The 23,689-nt window shown below is 42.5% G+C and overlaps 1 protein-coding gene across 1 annotated transcript; it reads right to left on the bottom strand.

Annotated features, from left to right (window-relative positions):
- Nucleotides 1-1,806: 1,806 nt before the first annotated feature.
- onecut3a (one cut homeobox 3a) lies at nt 1,807-23,477 on the bottom strand. The gene is made up of 2 exons (XM_086089260.1): nt 22,215-23,477; nt 1,807-3,544 (listed from the first exon to the last, which is right to left on the bottom strand). Exons 1-2 carry the CDS (start codon nt 23,281-23,283, stop codon nt 3,252-3,254), a joined length of 1,362 nt encoding a protein of 453 aa, XP_085945386.1. The 5' UTR covers nt 23,284-23,477; the 3' UTR covers nt 1,807-3,251.
- Nucleotides 23,478-23,689: the final 212 nt, after the last annotated feature.

The raw sequence follows: 23,689 nt of genomic DNA, 5'->3' as shown, positions 1-23,689 counted from the left end.
ATGTTTATGTATGTGCGTGTGCGTGTGTGTATTTGGGTGCCCCCGTCCCCCCAGGCAGTTTGGGAGCGGTAGGCTGTAGTATCTTTGGTATTAGTGGCGGTTTTACAAACCACTCAGCTTAGTGAGGTAGCCATCATTGGTTTTCTCACTACAAACATTTTTGTCAGCCCACAGCACTCGAGCTGATTCGTCACTTATTCAAACCCCCCCCCCCTTTTTTTTTTTCCTTTTTTGGTACCACCCTTGTAGCTCGTCCTTTCTTTCTTTTTTAGCGGCCTTAACTCACTGCTTACAGCAAGGTGAAGTTAAGTGTGATCAACTCCCGTATCCAAGCTCTGCACTACTCTGACTACATTGTTGGAAATGCTACAGTTGCATCTTAAGACCATACGCTGAAAAGTCCCGAGCTTTAAAACAAGGTCATTTTTTTCGTTGTCCCTTTCGATTGAAGGGCTCAAAAAAGTACCACAGTTCTGACATAAAGATGCCCAAAAAAATAATAATTCTTCCAACAGCTCCCCGTTTCCTTTTCCTCGTGGTAAACGTCTCCTCAGAGTCCAGCTGAATGCCACAAAAAAAAAATTGTTGTTTTTTTGGGGGGGGTGGGGGGGTTATCAACAAGGTGCCTTACTTTATGCACAACAGAGCACAATAGAAACAAGAAATAGAAACTTTGTGTCTATGGTACTAATTGAATACCCGCATCGTTGTAGAGAGGAAAGGGTGAAGGGGAGGTAGAAAACCAAACAATGAGCGATTTTCTGAACAACACATACGGCTCATGTGTATTGTCTTCTGAGGTTTGTCTTTCAATCCTAATTAGAAAAAAAGAGAAAGAATTAAAGCTGATTGTTGATTGCTGTGGCGCGCGCGCACCTCTTGTCACCAGTGTGTGTGTGTGAGCCCACTACCGTGTTGTCTGATTGGAATTAAGGCAGTAAAGCATTGGCACAAAAATTATTGTAGCATTTTTGACAACTTGAGTGTTGGCTACAGCTAACCACTTTGTGTGTGTTTATGTGGGTGGTGTAGAGGTATGAGAGTCTTAGGGTCACACTGAAAAGGACAACTGCAGTCATTGTTTTAGGAAACAGTAATGACAACACAAATTGTGGACAAAAAGTGCTAAAGGGAGAATTTGCAATATTTTTTCATATTTGTTCATTTGTTGTAAGTTTACAATAATACATGAAGAATCTGATCTGCAAAAACAACCGTCGCCATTTTGTGCCTCTATTTTGCGATACGAGAAATGGCCGCACCTGAAGAAAATCAACCAATCAAGGACGGAAGGTGTGATTAAAAATGTGTTAATAATTTGGTTTTCGCTCCCTCACGCTGACCTATGACCTTGTAAACTCCAAAAAAGTGCCCTATTTGTAAGGGAGTGTTGTTACGATACTAAATGTTTTAATCATTGACACCTTATCAGTCTCGTCTTCTGTCTCTGATTGGTTGCTTTTCTTGTAGTTTTTTGTACGTCAAATTAGAGGCGCATAATGGGGCTGGAGATGGCTGATTTGATTTTTTAAACAGATCATGACGCTTTTAGAAAATGTGACGAAAGGGGATTTTTACAGACTCTCCCTTTAAGTTGCATTTTAGGAGAGTCTAATTTGAGGAAAAAAATGTTTTTTATTTTTTTCACTAAAAATTTATATTTTTCAAGAATAGTATAAAGCATAGTCTTCCTATGGAATGTCCCGAAAAAGTTATTTTAAGTCTTTTTTTGGGAACCATATTTTAAGTGGATTTTTCATCATCCAGAAAAGTCATTTGACAAGAGTAGTCCAAAATAATAGAGAAAAAATACCAGAATCAAGTTGTAATTTTTCAAGGGGAAGTAAAGATAAGATTTCAAAGGAGCAATCTGTTGGCATGTAGTTCGTTGGAATTGCCAACTGCTCGACTTGCAAAACCTTTTCTTCGATTTTGACTTTGTTTGTGGTATCATTACTTTTTCCTTTCAGTGTGGCCCAAATACTCTTTTGAATGGAACAACGAAGCCTCCCAAAATAAATCGCAAACCGCCGCTGCACCTCCTTTTGTGTGTTGTACCTTTCCCTCTCCTGTTTTTGTTTGTAACGCTTTCAAACTTTTTGGTCTGCGTCTTCCCTTGATCCCTGCAATTTTCCGTCTGGGTTTGAACCCTCCCCCCTCTTTTCCGGCTTTGGATGAAGACCAACAATAGGGTAATGGCTGCTTATTGATCAATGTGTTGTGCCTCTTTCCTCTATGCTTTGGCCAGCAGGGTGCACTGTTGCTCTGCTAGATGTGTGCAGGCGAGCTGTGTTATACGGGGGGCCTTTTGTGTCGCCATCTCCACTGGGTGCTCCTTTTACTCTCCCTATAGAAACCAGACGGATGCCCGAGCGTGTTTTTGTTGCTTTCCGGCTTATCGATCAGAGGAGGGGAAGAAAAAAACTCCGAGTGGAACAAAGAGCTTGTCCAGACATGTCGGCAGGTCTCCCTCAGTTGTGGTCAAAGAACTTTCCAATGGCAGGCCCTCCAACATCTGTGCAAAAAAAAAATATAGACCTGGGCCTGGAAGACCTGCCGCCGAGCGTCTTCACATTTTCACCTTGAGGGAGAGGTCGAGGCCCCGCTCGCTCCGTCTGCATCGATTCATTTTTCAATTCATTAGTCGGCCGTGTGATCAGGCGGAGCTGCTTTGTGAGATGGCCGGCCATCAGGGAATACCTTCAGCCCAGGGATGAGCGAGAGGCGGGGGGAGGTACTGTTGAGCATCGTCGTCGTTTTGGGGTATGCCGGCACTGCGTGTGCAGCGTCGGGCTCGGATAGTAAGGCTATGTGCTGTTGTGTCAGATTTATTGCCGTTCTTCCGTAGAGGGGTGAATCGGGAACGAAAAGCAAATCGGGATCAGTGGCTACGTCGGGTGTGCCCAATACCGTCCAACAACAAGCAGAAAAAATCTTTGGTGTCTCTTTACTTAGATGCCCTAAGGATGATTTCCTTGCAAAGACTCTGAATCAATGATTGTCCTTTTGTGAGTAATACAGAGTGGACCTGACCTCACCGTTTCCCCCCCTGTTTAGATCTTGACCGACAAAAAGATGATTGCATGGCACAAAGGATTTTTTTTTTTTGTGAGGCTAGAGACAGACGACATATTCGAACAGTCCAGGCCAGGAAGGGGTTTCAGAGACGGGGGGGGGGGGGGGGGGGTCTCAATGCCAGTTTGCTACACCTGCTCGCCCAGACCCGGATCGCCCTCCTCATCGTCCTCCTCTCAGGCCTTGGAGAAGGTGGTGGCGGAGGTGCCCGGCTGCCCGGGGCTGGTGCCGTGGTCGTCGTGCCAGCGGTCCACGCAGCGGCGCCGCGCGTTCATGAAGAAGTTGCTGACGGTGCTGAGCTCCAGGCCGAGCTGCTGGGAGATGGTGATTTGCATTTCCTTGGACGGCCGCTTGTTCTCTTTGAAGATGGCAATGAGCGTGCGCCGCTGCAGGTCGGTGAAGACCAGCCGCTGCTTCTTGGGCGCGGTGTTGCGGTCTTTGTGTTGCTCCTGTTCTTTGCGCTTGCAGGCTTGGCGTGGATGGCAGCAGTGGGAGGGATGGGGATGAAAGTGGGAGGCAGAGAGGGGAAAGAACACAAAGCAAGGTAAGTATACAAAAGTGCGTTATCCTAAATATGACCATATACGTATAACCGTATAATGAAAAATAAGCCCCGTTGACATTGACAGCCGACTTTCCCACTGGCGAGCTGTCCAAACGTACTCAACAGTAGCTACGAAATCCCTACACCATTTAAACATACTGTAAACTACTGTGTGGACCCTTAAAAATGTTGCATTTCAACTTAACTTAGTCACTGCCATTATTAACGACTATAGACGTCAAAAAATTCATGGGAACTATTACTATTAGTTTAACTTTTTTTTAAATTTCATTTCATTTTTTTATGAAAACCTAGAAAAAAAAATTGTACATTTATAACAGATATTAAATTTGTGAGTCAGCTATTGAAGTCATACGATTAATTACGATTACAAAATGTAATCGTCTGACGCCCCTCATTTTTAATATATTTTTTTTTAATTAGGGGCGCCAGGCAATTATATATTTTTTTTATTGTAATTTATCACATGACTTCACTAGTTAACTAACGATTAATCACAAATTGTATATCTGTTCTAAATGTACAATACAAAAAATCTAGGTTTTCATGCTCTTGTTAGCAAAAGTGGAAAAAAAAAAGTTTAACTGATAGAAATAGTTCAAATGAATTTTTGACGTCTATAGCCGTCAATGGCAGTGAATGAGTTAATATTTTTCAATTTAACCGGTTTCGGTTGAGCACCAGTTGGCATATTGAAATCTTCCTTGTCGCCAGCTACAATTGCTGTCGAGTAAAGTGGCTGCAGAGAGATTTACATGATCTCTCAGTCATTTTAGAGCTTTAAATTGTCCCAGAGCGAAGGTATCCCAAGGAGGTGCAAACATTTGCAACTCTAACGAATGTTGATTTCAGGTCAGGGTTCGTTCAAGGTTGCAACATTTCCTAAAATGTGCTCCAAACAGTCTTAATGGTTATTCTTGTCGCAAGGACATTTTGAACATGCTCAATTGTGACAATGAAGACAATCATGGATATTTTGAGTATTACTGGATCCCTAGACAGTCTTACAGGTTTTCCTAAACCGTCTTAATAGTTTCCGAAACAGTCTTAATGGATTCCTAAGCAGTCTTCATCAACCCCCCCCAAACATACCTTACTTTATCGCCCGCCCTGTAATATCCGGTCAAAACGTGTGATGTGTATCCGGTCTTGTCAGCGTTTATTTACAAAACATGTTTCCATAGCCAAAATTCGCATTTTCCTTTTTTTCAATACTCTTCAAAATTATAATAATAATAATAATAATAATAATAATAATATTTTTTTCCTAAAAAAAAATACCAATATTTATAGGGGGGGAAAAATTGCTGAAATTCAAACACAACTGAGTGATCAAACGAGACATCAATCCGAAACACAACAAAATTAGTTTTGGAATGGCTCAAGCATCTCCTGAAATGGCCCCTAACCTCAACCCTATTGAACATTTGTGGACTATGTTTTAAAAGCTCTGTCCATTGTGGGGAAAGTCCACCCATTCTGCCCAGAGTGGTCAAATATTCAGCCAGAATTACAACACGCCATAAACTTGTTGATGTTAAGTTAAAAGTTGCTCAGGCAATTTTAACCAAACATTAGCATGTAATGTAATTTTGACCTAATTTGGGTTGGTAAAAGCCAAAAATAAATCCTAACGTGTGCACCAAACTCTTAAAAGAAAAGTCAAATTATCCTGCTTAGTAGAATAAAATCACATCCCAAACTTTTGCTGCTTGGTGGCAACTGGTCCTAAAGTAACAACGCTCGTAAAGTAGTCCATACGCCGACGAGAAGCGCTTATAGCTTCGCTCTTATCGCTTATAAAAGTTGATTTAAAGCAAATCCATGTGCCCTGCCCAGTGGGAATATTCCTTCCATCCTGCCGAGTGCAGACAGGGAGCCAGCCTGCGGTGAAGGGGGGGGGGGGGGGGGGGATATGGGGTGAGGATAAAGGTGGGTGTGGGCAGAGATTGGGGGGTGCTCCTGCTGCTACTGTTTGATTCAATATTAATGCAGTTTGAGTCACAACGGGGGACCCGCACAAAAGTAAGCATTTTGTGCTTCAAAATGAGGACTAAGAAAAGATTGCGTAGCAAGTGGACGGGGGAGATGTTGTGTGTTTTTCAGCCATGGAGAGAGGAAGGGAGGGGGACGACGAGGGGCTGGCCAACGGAGGAGAAAAGAAAGATATTGACCGACTCTGCTGTAGGAACCGGCGGCAGGGCGGGAGGCGGGGGAGGGTTTTTTTTTGGGGGGGGGGGGGGGGCTTCTCTTCTGGGACTGAGGTCAGACTATCCCCCGCTACCCACCCCGAGCAGGTCTACAGTCTGCTACTTCAAACGGAGCCCACTAGAGCCCACTCGACTGGGCTCTGAGAGGGTATTTATAACCCAACCTTCCACCCCACCCCCCTAAACACAAGCGCTTGAGACCGGCTCTCCTTCCCGTACATTTCAAAACACTCGTTTGACGCTCGGGAGCCAGGCCAGAAAGCAGAGAAGGCAGGAATTAATAGTTAATAGAGGTGCATTGTGGGTAGCGGCAGACAGGTGTACGCGAGCGCTGAGCGGGAATGTTAAGGCGCCGCCACCTCTGCAGCCACCAACAAATCCCCCGCCGACCGAGGGATCGAAACTCGCCTAAACGGGCCGCGCGTCCGACCACGGCCTCCCCCGCTGTCCCGGTTAAAACGGAAGAGAAAATTGGAGTGGAGGGGAAGAATGAAAGCAAAAGATGTCATCCGCGTGTGGTCTCCCCCTGCTGCTGCCGCCATTGTCTGAACGTCGCCTTCGATCAGCCTCGCGCATGTAAAGACGGAATTTGTTCAATTTGTACACAGGCTGGATTATTGTGTGTGTGTGTGTGTGTGTGTGTGTGTGTGTGTGTGTGTGTGTGTGTGTGTGTGTGTGTGTGTGTGTGTGTGTGTGTGTGTGTGTGTGTGTGTGTGTGTGTGTGTGTGTGTGTGTGTGTGTGCGTTCGTGTTTTTGGCGAGGTCGCTGGGGTGGGTGGGTTGGGTTTTGGTGGGGGGGGGGGGGTGTTGTGATTGTGCTGAAGTGGCTGGAGTCAAGCAGTGGCGCTGTGTGTCTAATTACAGTGGAACAGAGCCCATTGATCAGCCATTGCAGTCCAATCTGTTTACTACAGACGTCTAACCTGCACACGGTCCCATCCATCATATTCACGTTTCACATCGACACCGCAGCTATGTATTTATATATACAGTAGTGTACACACACATTTACGGACCACTTCATTAGGAACCCCCTGAACTCTCACGTTTAGTGCTGCGTCAAATCTGCCCTTTTATTTCATTTAAACGGTATTTTATGTATGTTGTTCCTATGTAGTGGTGTGCAACTGCACCATATTATAAAAACACCTTTTTAATTATTCTTTTTTTTTTTTAAGTGCTTTACTACTCTAACTTTTCTCACGGATTATCAATAGAGCATCTTGCCTTATACTGGGAGCTAATGTTCTACCTCCTAATTGAGCTACACAAAATCTACACACCCCTGTTAAAATGCCAAGTTCTTGTGACCAGGATACAGTAAACCCCCTTCGATCACGGGGGCTGGGGTTATGTTCCAGACCATGGAACTGCCAATGTGAAGTAAACATTTTTGACTGACAAAATATGTTCGAATGTGTTTGCAAATATGTTAGATCATACTTGTAGGCTAAATGCTAAAAAGTAGCATTTTCCCCATAATGCCACAGAGTATTGTCTTGCACATGTGCATACCCTTTGGCATTATGGTAAAAAATGCCCAATATAAATTAAATTCAAATAAATTATAACTAAATGTTTACTTACGTTTCGAACGTATTGGTATTAAGTAAGCCAAATGCTAAAAACAAACAAACATATATTTTTAAACTTCCGCATTCACAAGTCAAAGCCTTTTGGCCTGGCAGCCCACAAAGTATTCACGGATTTGCAGCGATCATTTTTTACGAGGTTAGTAGATAAATGTTCAAACATTTTACTTGTAAACGTACACTCTAACAAAGATTGTAACAGAGGTGTCGAATTGCGTGTTTCAAATCACGTTAACGAGCCAGATTGTTTAAAATGCACCTTCTTCAAAACTATTGAGTGCATTTGACTGTTTAATGATGGGGGATTTTGTCTTTGTGCTTGGAGTTTTTCACTCTGGAGCCGGAGTCATATTCATGAAATTACCGCATAGCTTGCCACTACGATAGTCATTTGTTCCATGCTAGTAAACACAGTAACATCACAGCGTTTCAATGTAGAACGGACTAAGTAAAAAGAAGCCAGTTAGCATGATAAACAAGTTTTACCTTCGCATTACGAGGTATATTGTCCCCCGGTGTGAGCGTAGCATCTCGTCCCAGAGACTAAGCCAGCGACAAGCTTTTGAATCAGCCCGGGTGGAAGGAGAAGAGACGGCATTGACTACATAGTGATATAGGTCGTGCGCTGTGAATTCCGGCAAAGTCGGCGATTTGATTAACTTGGTAAAAACAGCAGGCAACAGAAGGTAAGGGGCTGTTTTCAAACTAGCGATCTCCAACTTAAGTAAATATCACGCTCTATGATTTTCGACTAAATGTGCAATTTTGACTGACAGATTCCATGGCTCTATTGGCAATAACAACTTTTAATTTGTAAAATAGCAATCGCTAAGTCACTAAGTTGCTCCGGGTCACGTCCACTTCCATTCAACAATCATTTCCTTCCGCCGTCCGTCATAGGGCAGTCACGTGATCACGTGACGTTGGTGCAAATGGTCAATAGCATTTACAGTGCTAAATTTTTTAAAGGTCTTTTAGAACAATACAAATACATTTAAATATATATAATCAAGTAAAGTGAGAGCAAGAGCAATGAATAAAAAAAATGATTGTACAAACAATTACTTGTTTTTCCAAACACTTATCTCACAATATACATCAATAACCATGCCCAAAGATACACAAAGTGAACTCTCTGTAGGCTTAAAAAGCAGGATTACAGCTGATAACAACCAACCAAAAAAAACAGGCTGTGCTGAAATAGAGAACTTCTGCTTTTTTTCTTCTTTCAAATTTACACCCTCTGAAACTAAACAAGTGTGCCGCCATCTAGTGGTCAAAAGTGAAAATACAGTGAACCCAATATAATGCAGTTTGACACTTCTGCCCGTAACCACAATACTGAACTTTTTTTTTTCAATACCTTTCCACCGCTGCACTTGTGTTGCATTTTAGGTCCAAACAATCATTGTCCATAATGAGAAATACTCTCACTGCAACATGATTATTGCATTTCTGCAGCACTTCAACCAACTTTGTAAGTAACGACAAGGCTCCTCGTTACGATGGATGGTTCGTTGAATTCCTTTCTAAGTCTTATATCAACAATTTTGGCCTCGAGGTGGGTATCAATCACAGGGAAACTCATGCCTATGATGCATCACTGAAATAGGAGGAAAAACAACAGGCTTTATTTACTAGTGAACCAAATTTTATAAGCTTTTTTTTTTTAAAGATGAAAAAAATAATCACTTGTCGCTGTAAATATTTCCTTCATTACTGGAAATCATCTTCCTATAGTATGTCTTGCAAGAAAAATGAGAGCTTGTACAGAGCAATTGCTTAATGAGCCACATGCTGCTTCACCAAATCTATAGACTAGTCTGTTTTATATAACATGCTTGGAAATGGGGAAAAAGGCAAATGGTTGCACTTTTACTGTAAAATGTTGTATTTTCAAATATTTCATTTTTTCCCCTTGTGTGACATTCCAAGAATGTGTGCATTGATTAGTCTTTTATATTTTTCCTGCACCCATTCTGCTCGCAATAACATTCATCCACTGTCAATATTATCAATAAAGACTTACATCCGTTTCAATATTTATTCTCACGCTTCTCAACGTCTCTCGCTCTATTTAGCTGAAGCAGATTCGAGTTGACCCGAAGACCTCTTGCCACTTGCTCCAACCAACATATCAGATATTTGGGGTGTTCGATACCACTGTTTCTCAAACTGATACCAGTACGAGTACTCAACTCGAGTAGCACCGATACCACTTGTACTTTTGATATATAAAATTCCCCCCCCCAAAAAAACAATGACAGATCATTTTAAAGAAGACCTATATATCCCAAAAATAGAATTTTCACTTAAAATTGCAGGAAATTAAAGACAATTTTGTATTTTACTAATTTGTAGTTCTTGATCAAAAGAGGGCAGTCGATACCAGTATCGAGAACCGATAAACTCAAATCAGGCCATGAATTGTATATTTGTGTAACTATACCTTTCTTTTTTTCTTTTTTTTTCTTTTTTTTAGTTCAGTCCATGTGGATGTTTTTTTTGTATTTAATTGTTGAATAAAATGGCATTTAGTTATGTTTTTTAAATATGCAATTTTTTCTTGTGTAAAATCTTAACCCTTCACATAAAGTAGAATATGCCTTTTGGGGGGCATTTTTAGAAAATAATAATGTGTACATACATTTGTACACAAAATGTAGTGTATTAGCCTTTATGACTTGTTTGAAGAAGCCTATAGGCCTCCATGAGCTGTCCTATTTTGTTCTTTCCAACGACGTTCGCGCTTGTTCCTCCCGGCTTGCCTCTTGCCCTTTTGGCCGCCCGGTGTCGCTCTCGCCACGCCCCGGCTTTTGCAACAGGGGGGCGCCACGGTGCGCTGCCTTTGCTACAGGCGCTGGATTTACTAATCAATATCGATCGATCCGGTGAGGAAGGGGGCCCTGATTACTGAACCAAGCTCGGCGTAGAAAAGGGGATGGGGGGGTGGGGAATCGATCATTGCAGCTTTTAGAGCTCCAGTGGGCACCACCGAGCGGAGGGGGCGGACGTGCACAAAGAAGCAGCCGGGACACGAGCGCGTATTTTCGGCGTCGCAACGCTCCCTGCTGCTTCCTCGGCCCCGCGGGGACTTGTCATGAGACCGCGGCTTATCCCTCGGGCGACATGTTTTTTTGCAGAATACATTTATAACACGACATCATGCATGGGGATATAAGCAGCGAGCGATGGCGTCTTGCAGGATACTCCTGGTAATATTGCTTATAATTTAGCCCTATTATCCCCCCCACACATCTCCACGATGGCATTAATATTCCCCTTCCCAGCGACACACCGAGCGAGGTTAACAGAAAGGCACATGGCTGCTCAATAATCGATCGATGGATTCGTGAATAATTCGTGTGTGAAATTCACTTGGTCCAATTAATTATGGCCCGGAGGAGGAGTGGGTGGAGATTCATGGTGGGGAAGAGAGCCCAGGAAATGGTGGAAAATACAAGTACTCGCAAATACAACTAAATCAGCCAGCAATCCATACTGCGCATGCGCATACCTCATTTTAATCTTGGAACACAGTGGTGGATCTCAAACTTTTTACGCAAATTCTTAATGATGTTTCAATTAAAGTTCATTTTATAGCCTCTACAAGTTAAATCAAAAATATGAAATGCAAATGTATTGAACTTAAAGTTAAATGCAACTGAACATTACTTATAGGAAGTGATTTTTTTTTAATACTATGCGGTCTTTGAGAATCCATGTAACCATGGTTACTCAAAATGTTTAGGTAACCAAATCGGTCAACAAGCACCGCACATACTTAAGTTCACGCGATCTGGAAAAATATTTTTTTGTGAGTCTCATTTGTTACCAAAAAATGCATTCAAAAACTATATCCACAGTATTGCCACAGTTTAGTACTGTTTAGGCGTGGGCAAGCCTGTATCAGGCCGATATTGGTCTTATTTTAAGGCATTGGGTATGGAAGCTGCCGATACCAGCCACCAATACTAAAGGCCCCCAATTTTTTTTAAATCTGATATCAAATAAGTTCTCCTCAGCAGTAGTTGGCGTGATATTGTGGCAGTTTGACTCATCTGCCTCATAAAAGTTTTTGACATAAAGTTAAATGAAATTTTAGATCAATTTAGACCCTTTCCGCTTTATTTATTTTTTTATCCAATCCTCGCCTGTCCTAATTTTTTTAAGTCGTTTTTTTTTCTATGGCAATTGTAATGAATGTCAAATATTCACGTGATTGGGAATAGCTTGTGTCCACTGTAAAAAAAAAAAAAGTTAGATGAGCTCAAAAATTTAAGGCAACAAACTTTGATAAAATGTAAAATTAGGCAATTTAATTAAATATTTTCAGTTATGCTGTGGCTTTCCCACATTTCACAACAAAGAAATAAGAGTTGACAGAACTAAAATATTACCCCCCAAGCTTAAAGATATCGGTAAAAACAACATCAATATCAATCATTTCCATTTCAAAGTTGGTCCAATTCAAATGGCAGTTTGCATTAACCGTAAACTTCAAATCCATGGGACCCAGTTTGCCCAAGCAGTCACGTGTGTGCGCGTGTGTGAGAGAGAGAGAGTGTGTCAGTCAGACAGGCTGCAGGCCAAAAAGGCGGGCCAAGAAAAATCCTCGCAGCTCAATATCGGCCGCGTGTAATGAGTGCGAATTGGCGTTAATGCACTGATAACGGGACACAATTTGTTGCTTGGCCCTCCTGCAAGGCATCACTCCTCCAACTCCTGCACGCACGCACATTCGTCACTCAAGAAGGTCGCCACAATATTAGGAACAGCGCTCAGGTGTGTGTGTGTGTGTGTGTGTGTGTGCGTGTGTGTGCGAGGGGAGCGTAAGGTTCTGTAGCAGCCATGCATGCACTAATGAGCTTCTGCAATCGAGTAATTAAATGCACTCGAGCGTTTTGAGGGAGCATCATTTTTAAGAAGCGCGATGATTATGATTATTACCGCCGCTTTAATTGCACATCTTGCAGCCATTCGTTTGCAACTCGCGTCTTATGTGAGATTAAACATTGATTTCGTCCACTTCATTTCTTAAAGCAGCTACGTGATAAACAGTATAGCGTGCACTGAACGTTAATTGAGTTGTTTGGTTTTTTTATTTGTTTTTTTTTGTGCTATTAAATGTTAACCGTGAAGACTGGTTCAGAGTTCTTCCATGAAATAATCCAGTAAAAAAAAAAAGTGCCTATATTAGAGTTCAATGTGTGCACCAAATTAATCCAAAACTCTTTTTTTTTTAACAGTCATTTTATTTTTTGTTTGTTTAGTTGGATACATTTGGAATTATGCACGAAATGTACACTCAATTGCATTCACTTTATATTTGTACACAAAATTGTGTTCTTTAATATTTATCCTTGTAACCTAAATCCGTCTTATCTTTTAAATAAATAAATAAATAAATACAGTAAGCATATGTGCAGAAATTTTCAAATGAACACAAAAATGAATTTGATTTATGTCTCCAAAACGAGCGCACGCACACGCTGCGAAGGATTCAAATATTTACAAATCGACGATTATACTGAAGAGCAGACGGCAAAATAGTGAACAAAAACACGGGTTGCTTATTATATTTTAAGAACATGTGATTCCGGGTGTATTAGCACCCACATCGATTCATGTATCAATTGATTTCACACTCGTTTTGCTCCTTTTGTTGCTTGTGTGCCTTAACTGCGCGTGTGCACGTGCGGTTTGTTTTGTGAAAAATACATTCAATAAATTAAATTAAATAGGCCTATATAAAAATAGAAAATGCAATTAAAATTAAAAGTACAACATTTCAATTTAAAATGGCTTTTAAATATTTTTCATGATAATTGAATTTGAACACACACACACGCGCACGCACTCACACACACACACACACACACAAACGTTAAATCTTCTATGGAGATTTCCACAAGTTAATACCAGATTAAATTGCCTTTGGAAAGCTGGCACTGCTCAATTGGATTGGATCCTCTTGTTCTATTAAGCAAGCCATTATCGGCCCTTTAATAACCGATGGCCTGTCAGTGTGCCAGATAAGCAGACAACACACACACACACCGGACACAATATTAGGTACATCCAACGGCATCCAAATTAAGAGTAGGCCTACTGGATTAAAAAAAAACGTTCAACGGACTGTTTTTATTATGACGTTAAATATAGGCTATTGCTGAGAGCTGTTTCTTTGGTTGCCTTATTTAAATTCATGTGGCATCACAATAATACTGCATGTTACAACCACAATAATAAACACATTGTATATTCATATGTATTGATTTTTTTTTATTTTGTATTTTTGGGAGATTTTCTCTTTTTGCGCCAAACCCCCTCGACTTTCTCTCCATTTGTTTTGCTTGCAACCGCAAAACTGCACGCCTATACGCAAATATGCCATATTTTCACATGATTCTCATATGTTTAAGCTCATCTAAAGAATTCGGCATTATCGCAAGCTTGCACAACACTACTCCATTGCGCAGTTTAATTGCACAACCCCCACTTACTTACCTTTCTTTCCTGCATGTTCTTTGGACTGATGCTGATTGCGCGCCGCGGGTCAAAAGTCACGATTTGTTTTTTTACACACACACACACACACCACAAGGACGAATAAGCAGATTGAATTATGGTTATCTGGTCTCCTTTGTGTATATTTGCCTGGAAATAAGTGTGCGCGCGCGTGTGCAGGCATTAACCCTTTTGATGCTATCCGCGTGCATTCAGTCGACTCTGGCAGCAATTTGATTTAAAGGTCATTCTCTCCTATCGATCCGCTTCGGCGTGGGGGGAGGGGGCCAGTGGGGGAGCGTAGGAATTGATCATGTGAAATAAAAGAGACGGTATGGGAGACTGTACAGAGTTTAGACCTCCTCCGTTGCATTTGTAATTGTAGGCTACGTGCACGCGCGGCGGTGGCGGCGGCTGCCCCGGTGTGAATTGGAGCGATCACGTGGGAGAGAGTGCATGCGACTCGGCTGCACACCAATTTGACTTTCTATTAGAATCGCATTCGTTTAGAATAATACACGCGACCCCATAAGAGCAGCGTGGGATGCGTAACGAAGAAGAAGTTAAATGCTCGTGAACTTTAGAAGAAGGCAGGAAGAAAGAAAGAAAAAAAAAGTGCAATTTTGTTTGGCGTCACGTCCAAAACGGCCGGCGCGGTTAATGCAGAAATGGTGTCTGCCTTAATGTGGGTGGGTGGGAGAAAAGAAGAGGGGGTTGCGTGGCTCGGCTCCAGGGATGGAAAGCAGAGGTCGGGGAATGGAAATCGATACATATTCAGGGCTGGCCACATCGGCCTTCTAACTAACAATGTGTGGTCGCAAGAGCCACTCAGAAGCAGGCTCGCATCCGCATCCGCACAGGAAGCCAACGCGTGAACGTCCGGTTTGCCTTGTACGCGCAATGACGACTTCAGTTCAATTTAAACCTCTAAATATTCATATTAAATATCAATATTCATAGAAAATTTCACTTTTTTTTCTTATAATGGACTATTTGTCCTTAACTCACTCAATGCCATTGACACCTAATTTTTAATAATATTTTGTTGTTGTCTTTAATCGTGAATTAACAAGTGAAGTCACGCGATTAATTACAATTAATTTTAATCACCTGACGCCTCTAATTTTTTATAATCCTTTCTTCTTTTTCTTTAAAAAAAAAGAAAAAGAAAACATTTAAAAAAAAAATATTAAAAATTAGGAGCGTCAGGCGATTTGAATTTGTAATCATAATTAATCGCATGGTTTCACTAGTTAACTCACGATTAATCACAAATTTTCTGTTCTAAATGAACAATAAAAAAATTCTAGGTTTTCATACTCCTGTTAACAAAAGTGGAAAAAAACATTTAATTTATAGAAATACTTTAAATAATTTTTTGACGTTTATAACCGTCAATGCAGTGAATGAATTAAAAAGAAAAAGAAAAGATTACAAATTTGGAGCATCAGGCGATTCAAATTTTAATTGTAATTAATCGCATGACGTTCATAGTTAACTCACGATTAATCACAAATTTTATATCTGTTCTAAATGTACAATAAAAAAATTCTAGGTTTTCATACTCTTGTCAACAAAAGTGGAAAAAAATGTTAAACTAATAGAAATAGTTTAAATTAATTTTTGACGTCTAAAGCCGTCAATGGCAGTGAATGAGTTCATGACCAAGGCAATATTGCCCCCCACCCCCTACAATTAAACAACAAGTGCGATACTAAAAAAGTTTGTCTTTGGACAACAAATTGGTTGTGTCAATCACTCCCACAGAAATTTTTATCATCAATGAATCGATGTCTGTCATGGTATCAAATTGCTATTGAGATGTTAGGGTAGCACAGAATGTCAAGGTAAAACATATGTACTCACTTTGAGCAGCCCTTCCACTACCCAATTACAAGTCATATGATGTTTACATTATGTGTAAATGAACAGAGATGCCCCAAACACGATGTCGTGTGATATTTTATGACATGTTGCCACAGTAACCTTTAACAAAAAAAATGACTTAGTCACTTTACTAATTACTAGATTTTAAAAATAATTTAATTACTTTACTAATTATTTCAAAGTAACTACATTAGATTACAAGCTACTTTTACGATTACACTCAACAGATGCTGACAAATCAGAAAGCAGTTAGTTACTTTGTAATTACTTGATTTTAAAAATCACTCGCTTTCCTAATTACTTGTAAGCAACTTCATTAGATTACAAGTTACTTTTTTAATCACTTTCAACAGATACTGGCAAATGATGTGAGGTTAGTTACTTTACTAATTACTTTAACTAACTTTGTTACTTTTTACTAATTACTTGAAAGTAACGATGTTAGATTACAAGTTACTTTATTAATTACATTCAACAGCTGCCGACAAACGACAAGTGGTTAGTTACTTTACTAATTACTTGTTTTTAAAACTAACAGTTACTTTTTAACAGTTACGTTTTTTCCCCTTTTTATTTATGTAATTCTTAATTTATTTCATATATACAATGATGCCTTTACTTTTGAATTTAATTTGTTCCGCGACATTCATTTCCATATCTCAAGTCATCTTTCCCATTGGATTGAATGTAAATGTTTTTAATTTTACTCATAAAAATAGCACTCAACTGTGAAACGGATTTTAAATGATGATTTCATGCATTCATTGTGTTGTTTTTTTCAACTTGAAACTTTGAAAAATAACTTGAAACGACTACTTTTATGAAGTTCCCTGCCCCCCATCCAGTGCAAACTCAAACTTTTGCGCGCAACTCAAGACCCAAAATCGTACGAGCGACGGCTGGAATCTCTAAGAACTCGTAAGTCGAGGCACCACTGCATATATCTTTACAATTGAACGTGAAATGCTACGTAACAAATAGCGCATGCTGACGTTATGCTAGCCTTCTTCAACTAGCAAATGAGATGAACCTGAAACCAGAGAATCGATCAATTCCACACGATCGACAGCATTTTCACTCATCAATTAATTGATAATTATAGTTGTCTTTAACAATATGAGTCTTTTAAATATACATTAAATTAGAGTGACAAATCTATCTACTCGTCTCAAATCAACACTACTCAGTGTTTAACTGTGTCGATTTTTTAACACTATGCAGTGTTGAAGTAACACTGTTTAAGTGTTAAAAAAACAATTTGAAAAGTGTCAGATGTACACTCATTGGTAGTGTTAGATCTAACACTAATCAGTGTTAATCTAACACTGGCCATTTTGCTGTGTATTAAGTTTTTAAACACTCATTCATGGCTATAACATTCGCATTAAATATGAACAATGATCGAGTCCCTTTCCAACATAACGACTATTTTGTTGCAAATAAATGCAATGTAGCTCATTACACATGCCTATTAGTAGTACTTGTTTTAACCAGTATGAAATTGAAGTACGGTGGCCTAATCGGGTCAAAAAGGCTAAATCTCCACTGGTGGACTAAGAGGACGTGATTGTCTTTCACAACAGCTGTCCTTGTTTGCTGCCTTGGAGAGATCACATTATGATTTATTTCCATATTGATCCTTGCCAAAGGTCCAATAACCCGGCATGGATTGCTATTGTGGTAGTTCGCACAGCTGTGGCTAGTTTTGAGTAAGAGAGCCACAGCATGCACAGGTCAGGGGCTCATTTGATTCCGTTTGGACGCTTAGAACCCGTACTTATGACGCCGGCTCACCGAGAAGAAAAGTGACTTAAAAACTTAAGCACAGCGGTCCTCGGTTTACGATGTAGCCAAGAAATGTACACACCTGCCAAGCTTTTAGCGCGAAGCTAGTGCCGTATTGAAGTCGTAACTGCAGTAAATAATTGCATGAAAAAACACTTCTAGGCTATAAATATGAAAGACTCTCTATTCTTTATTCCGAAAGGTACAATGTTGTACTGTACAATTTGTATCGTTCCACCCAGTTAGTCAGATAAAGATTCCTCCCCAATTTGGGAGTCCACATCCACCCGTGGCTTCCATCAGCGAGGTCATCACGTGTCGCCAAGCAGCCTCAGGGGTTTGACCTGCGGTAAAACGAGCGGCCCTGCTCTCCCGCAAAAAGGCTTTGAAAGGTTGTACGGCAGGCGTCTCTCTCGCTGCTTACATCACACGTCGGCGAGTGCTTAACGAACGACGAGGCGCCCAAACCGCAGCCGCGCTGTTTACTCCCATGCCTCCCTTACCACCACCATCAATTATTAAAGTGGCCCGATCGATCATCTCGCCGGCTTACATTCTGACCCCCCCCCCCCCCATATATATTAACACCTTGTATCCAATTAGAACCCGTGCCTCGAAATGGCTCCAAAAGAAGAACTGCTGATTGTTTATTTTGTGATCGGCTGAGTTCGGGTCTGCTCGGATCCATGTTGTGATCGACACCAATGTGGATTGTGTTATTGATCCATGACTGGGAGCTGTTGGATGAAATTATTGTGTTTAGGGCCGACAAGAATGCGATTAACCATGTGTTGAGGCGGCCAGAGTTCACCACCTTGAACTGTCCTCAAACTGAAGGGCAAACGGGAGGAGGGGGCTGCAGTTGTGGACTGGTTCAGCACCACGGACAGCATCCCTGACTCAAACTACAAGCTTTCTAATAGGTCGTAAAATCAACTTACTAGACTGTAACCCTTTTAATAGATCACTTTACTGCAACACTTGCCAGAGACTTTTAATTGCCAGTGTGTGTGTAAGCGTGCCGGCGTGCACTCCATTGAATAAAGACCCCTCATTCTCCTCCTAAATAATGCCCACCGCCCCTCCTAGCAACCTTTTTTTTTTTTGTGTTCGGCAAGTCCTGACCTAAGCACCCTGGAACGTGCCTCGGCCATTCATATGCAAATGAGCCAACTGTGCTTCTTTTTTTTTTGGCAAGGTTTATTGCCAAGAATGTGTGTGTGGAGTAGAGGAATTAAAATAAGGCAACAGGGAAATGAAACTACTAATAATACTGTAAAAAAGAAATTATTATGTGTATTTACGGGTTCAAAAAAAAAAGTCTACACACCCCCTGTTTAATTGACAGGTTTTTGTGATATAAGGGTGAAACTAAACTAGTCTAAATATGGCATTCTGAATAATAATGAATTCGTGCAATATGAGTTAAGCAGCAAAATCTACTCCATTTTAGAAGGCGGCCATTTTGCCACTTGCTGTTGACTTAAAATGACATCACAGTGGTGCAGGTACCGACCTGTTTTCTGAAGCTGCGCCGTGTTTGGTCGCTACCTGAGCCCTGAGTGACTGTGATGCCATTTTCAGTCAACAGCAAAATGGCCGCCCCCTTGAGATGGATCAAAACAGGTGGATTTTGGCTGCTTAACTCATATTCCACAAGCACAATATTAATCAGAATACTGTGTTTAGACTAGTGGGACTGCATAGAACATGTTATTGTAAATAAAAAATTTTGGGTTGACCTCTTTAAAAAACGTGTTTTGGAGATTTTGGTGGTGGTGGTGACATCTTGTTTTGGGGCTGTTTTTCTTCATCTTGAACTTGAACCTTAAGACCAGGTGGAAGGAATCATGAACTGTTCCAAATAGCAGTCTGTGTTGGCACAAAACTCAGGTGTCTGCGATTGACCAAAAACATGCCAGGAAAAGCCTACTAAAACACCTGAACTCGATTTGGGATTAGGCAGACCTCAGTCAGCATTTTGAATGGTAGTTGTAGTGTACTGACTCCCATTTAACACGAGTTTGAATGTGATTGGTTAATTCTGAACACAGCTGCATCTCAATTTTAAGAGGGTGTGCACACTTATGCAAACTGCATGTTTTTCTCAGTTATTTTAATTTACCACCTCGGAAATATATATTTTTTTCTTATTAATGGTTTGAAATTATTTGTTTTATCATTTATTTTTTTATTTTTTTAATATCACACAAAGATTGCATATATAAGCAGGGGTCTGTAGACTTTTATAAAATTCCCAAAGAACTAAAGAACACCAATTTTAGTTCCTAGCCCAAAGTTTAGGAAGTTGACTAATGCCACAATCCCAGTTCTTTCCTAATTTATAGTGCCAAGGTAATTGTCGATTACTAAATGTATGAAACAAATTATGCATTAATTGAACAAATGTTTAATATTCCGCACTTAATATTTAGGAAGTTGACTCCTGTAACCCTGTTTTTGTTGTTGCTGTTGTTGTTGTTTTTAACAAGACTCCAAGGGAATTGTTTATACATTGCCCAACCACATTAAATGTCTATCTAACAAAAAAGGGATGCAAAGACTGAACAAATGAAATATTATGCGCATTTGTGGGTTACATGTGCTTTTATTTGTTTTTAATATTGCCCCACCTCTAAAGAACAAATGGAGGCAATCGTACGCCGCCATCCGCAAACATCTTTTTAATATAAATGACCATCCTGGTGATATTTCCCCAAAATCTAAGTTCAATGAGACACAGAAAAAGGCACATTTGGAACCACGCCACATATAAATGAAATGAAACAATGTGACAACACTAGCAGAGAAATTGCTTTAAAAAAAAAAAAACAGCTGTCTTTTTACTACCCCACCCCCACCCCCACCCCTTTCTCACAATACACCCCTCTCATTCTCCTGCAGGGGAGAGACCAATGGGAGAGAGTGCTGAGGCGGGATAATTGATAGATGCACTGGCTATCCTTATTGATCAGGCCTGTATTGATCCCACCAAATACATTGAGATGGAGTGTGGAATTCAACACAGATGCAAAAGACGAATTGTTTTCAGCGATCGTGCCATCTTTAAACGTCTCCTCCATGTCCGTCGTGTCTTGTTTACAACAAAATGGTATTCATATTTTTATTTAAAAAAATAGGCCTTCATTTGAGATGTTTTTATTTTATTTAACTTGATTGGGGTCTGCATTGGAGCCTGTGGGTGTTTGCCCCATAAGGCGTGAAGGGCAAGCACAGTTCTCCTAAAACGGGCCATGTCTGCACACACACTATTTGTGCGCGCGCGCGCGCGCGTGTGCGTGTGTGTATGTACAGACAGTGGCATTTTCGCATTAGCTAAGCAGGGCAGCTTGCATTGATTTGTGCGACTGTGATGAATTTGGAATAGTAATTTGAAGTTATTGATTGATGTGGCCAGGCGAGCCTCACTTTCAGCACGGTGCCCCCCCCCCCTTTCCCCCCGCTCTATGTTTCTCTCTCTCCCACACACATCATGGTAATTTTAAATGCAATCAGTAAAATAATTCTCCCGCGCATTTGCATGTCGGCCATTTGTCATTTTGTCCCCGTGAGCGCCATTTTGGCTGGAAGTTGTTCACAACGCACTTTGCATTTTGTTAAATAACGTCACATTAAAACTTTTTTTTTTCCATTCGTTCAAGGTAATAGATTTATGCACACCTTCTTCACCCCCTCGACGGATATCGGCTGCTTTTATCCCGATACAGAGTGTTGAAGATATAAAACCCCGCACAGCCCAATTAGCTTTAACTGCGGTGGCACTTAAAGAGACAATTGTGGGGCGGCGTTTAAATCTTTATTTACCAGAAACCCCGGCCGGAAAACCCCCCGCCGAAGAACAATTTACATGCCAATTAAGTGCTTTTCAATAAGGCATCGACTGGAACTAAAATATGCCACTATAGCCTGCCTTAATTGAAGTGTTGCCTTGAAATACGACGCACAAAAAAAAACAAAAAAGGGGGGCTGATTGACGTCTAACGGGGCCTTTTACAGCAAAGAGGCGTCGATGAGAGCTTTTAAGCCCAGCTCGATTGTTTTTATTTAAGTCCTCTTCATCGACGAGAATGCTGGACACCGCAAAAAAAACAACGGAGGAGGTTTTGAGGGGGTTTCCCCGCAAACGGTTTTTGAAGAGAATGCGCGCATCTGTTTTTGTCTGCCTTGATCCAAATCGATCATTTATCAGAGCGCCACTCTGAAAGAGGACGCTTGGACCTGAAGTATTGATCCACGGGAGGTCACGCACCCCCTCCCAGCCCCCCCATCCTCATCTCATCTCTTCGAGGCTATCCTTGTTTGTAAAGATGATGGGGAGTTGCAGAATCAAGTTATCGTGTTAAAGAATACGTGCGCAAAAGTGCTCACAATCGGCTGATTATCAGTCTGTTTACAGCATCAATCAAACAACAGGCCAACATTTAGCTCCCCAACCAAGTTTTACTCGATAGCATCGACTAATAACTCGCCGTAATGTCTGTTTGAGCCGCCATCGACAGTCTCGCCACATTGACTTTCGATTGATCCGTTTGTGGAGCCGCCGGTGTCCAAGTGCCGCCTCGTCACTCACCTGCAAGCCTCAGCGCCGACATCCGCTGGAATTCGGGCTCCTGCAGCCACTTCCACATCCTCCGGAAGGTCTCGCGGCCCGACTTGAGTTTACTCCACGGTTTAGGGTTCCGCAGCAGGTCGGACAGGGTGCCCTGCGAGCGGCACAAGATCCTCTGGGCGAAGATGGCCTGCGGGATGCTGTAGCGCTTGAGCTCGGCCGTGATTCGCTGCGCCACCTCCTTGGTGTTGATCTCCTCCACCTGGCCGGAGCCGCCCCCCTGCGCGCCCCCCACCACCGTCTGCCGATCCCGCTCCGACAGCATGGAGCCGTTGGCCTGAGAGTGCGGGTGGCTGTGGTGGTGGATGCCGTTGAGGGACGTCATGAGACCGGCGCCGTGGCCGCCGAGCCCCCGCGCCAGGTGCTCCTCGCCCCTGGACAGCATGGCGGCGTGGGAGTCGAACCCCCCCGCGGAGAGCATCTTGTCGTTGGAGAGGTGAGCTCCGGGGCCGTATGCGCCGAGGGGCTGCTGCGAGCTGTGCAAAGGCCCCAAGCCGTTGGAGAGCGGGGACAGCGACTGGCCCATGCCGGACATGTCCTTGGGGTAGTGGCCGTACAGGTTGCTCATGGAGGCCAGGCTGCGGTCGTCCCGCATGAGCGTGAAGCTGCCGCTCACGTTGCCCGCCGCCAGCCGCTGGTGCGCCGGGTGGTGGTGGTGGTGCGCGTGCGGGTGCGAGTGCGAGTGCGGGTGGTGGAACTTCTCCGACACGGTGGAGATGGGCGGCAGGTGCTGCAGCGGCGTCAGGGTGGTGTAGGTGCTGCTCAGGCTCATGCCGCCCGAGTCGCACGACATGCTCATGGCCGGGTGCAAGGGCCCCGACAGCGCGTGGTCGGAGCGGTAGTCGCCCGCGCCCTCCAGGATGGAGGCCATGCTGGACACCATGGCCGAGCGACCGTGGGACGACACCAAGTTCCGGTGAGACGCCGCCGACTGCTGCCGCGCGTGGTGGGGGGAGTTCATGAGGTCCCCGCTTTGGTGGGAGTGAGCCACGCCGTGCAGGTTGCCAATGTTCTCCATTGTAAGCTCCATCTTTGGGGGAGGAAATTAAGAGGGGGGGATTGTTTAATTCCACCCCGCTCGGACGCACGCACGCACACGCACGCACTCGCTCGTCTCACTCCTCTCCTCTCCTTTCCTTGCCGATAAATTGTGAACGATTTCAAAGCCCAGCCATTGATTGCGGTTTCTTGTCTGCAGTCAATCCAGCATGGTCCTCTCTCTCCTTGTGGCGCCAACCTCTGCTCGCTTTCCTCTTCTCTCACCCTCTCTCTCTCTTTCTGTGTGGACGCTCACATCACGCAGGCAGCCTGTGCGCATGTGCGCGCCCCCGTGGCGTATCCCCGAACGCGCGCGCTCTCGCTAGGGGGATGGATTTGACGTCACGCCGTCGGGTTGCGTGCTGGGACTCGAACTCCAGCCTTGAAGATTGCATTAG

Source organism: Leptonotus elevatus, chromosome 11, assembly GCF_054856555.1.
Source record: "Leptonotus elevatus isolate MCC_2025b chromosome 11, RoL_Lele_1.0, whole genome shotgun sequence".
Taxonomy (NCBI): Eukaryota; Metazoa; Chordata; class Actinopteri; order Syngnathiformes; family Syngnathidae; genus Leptonotus; species Leptonotus elevatus.
This window is presented reverse-complemented; position numbering and strand designations above follow the sequence as displayed.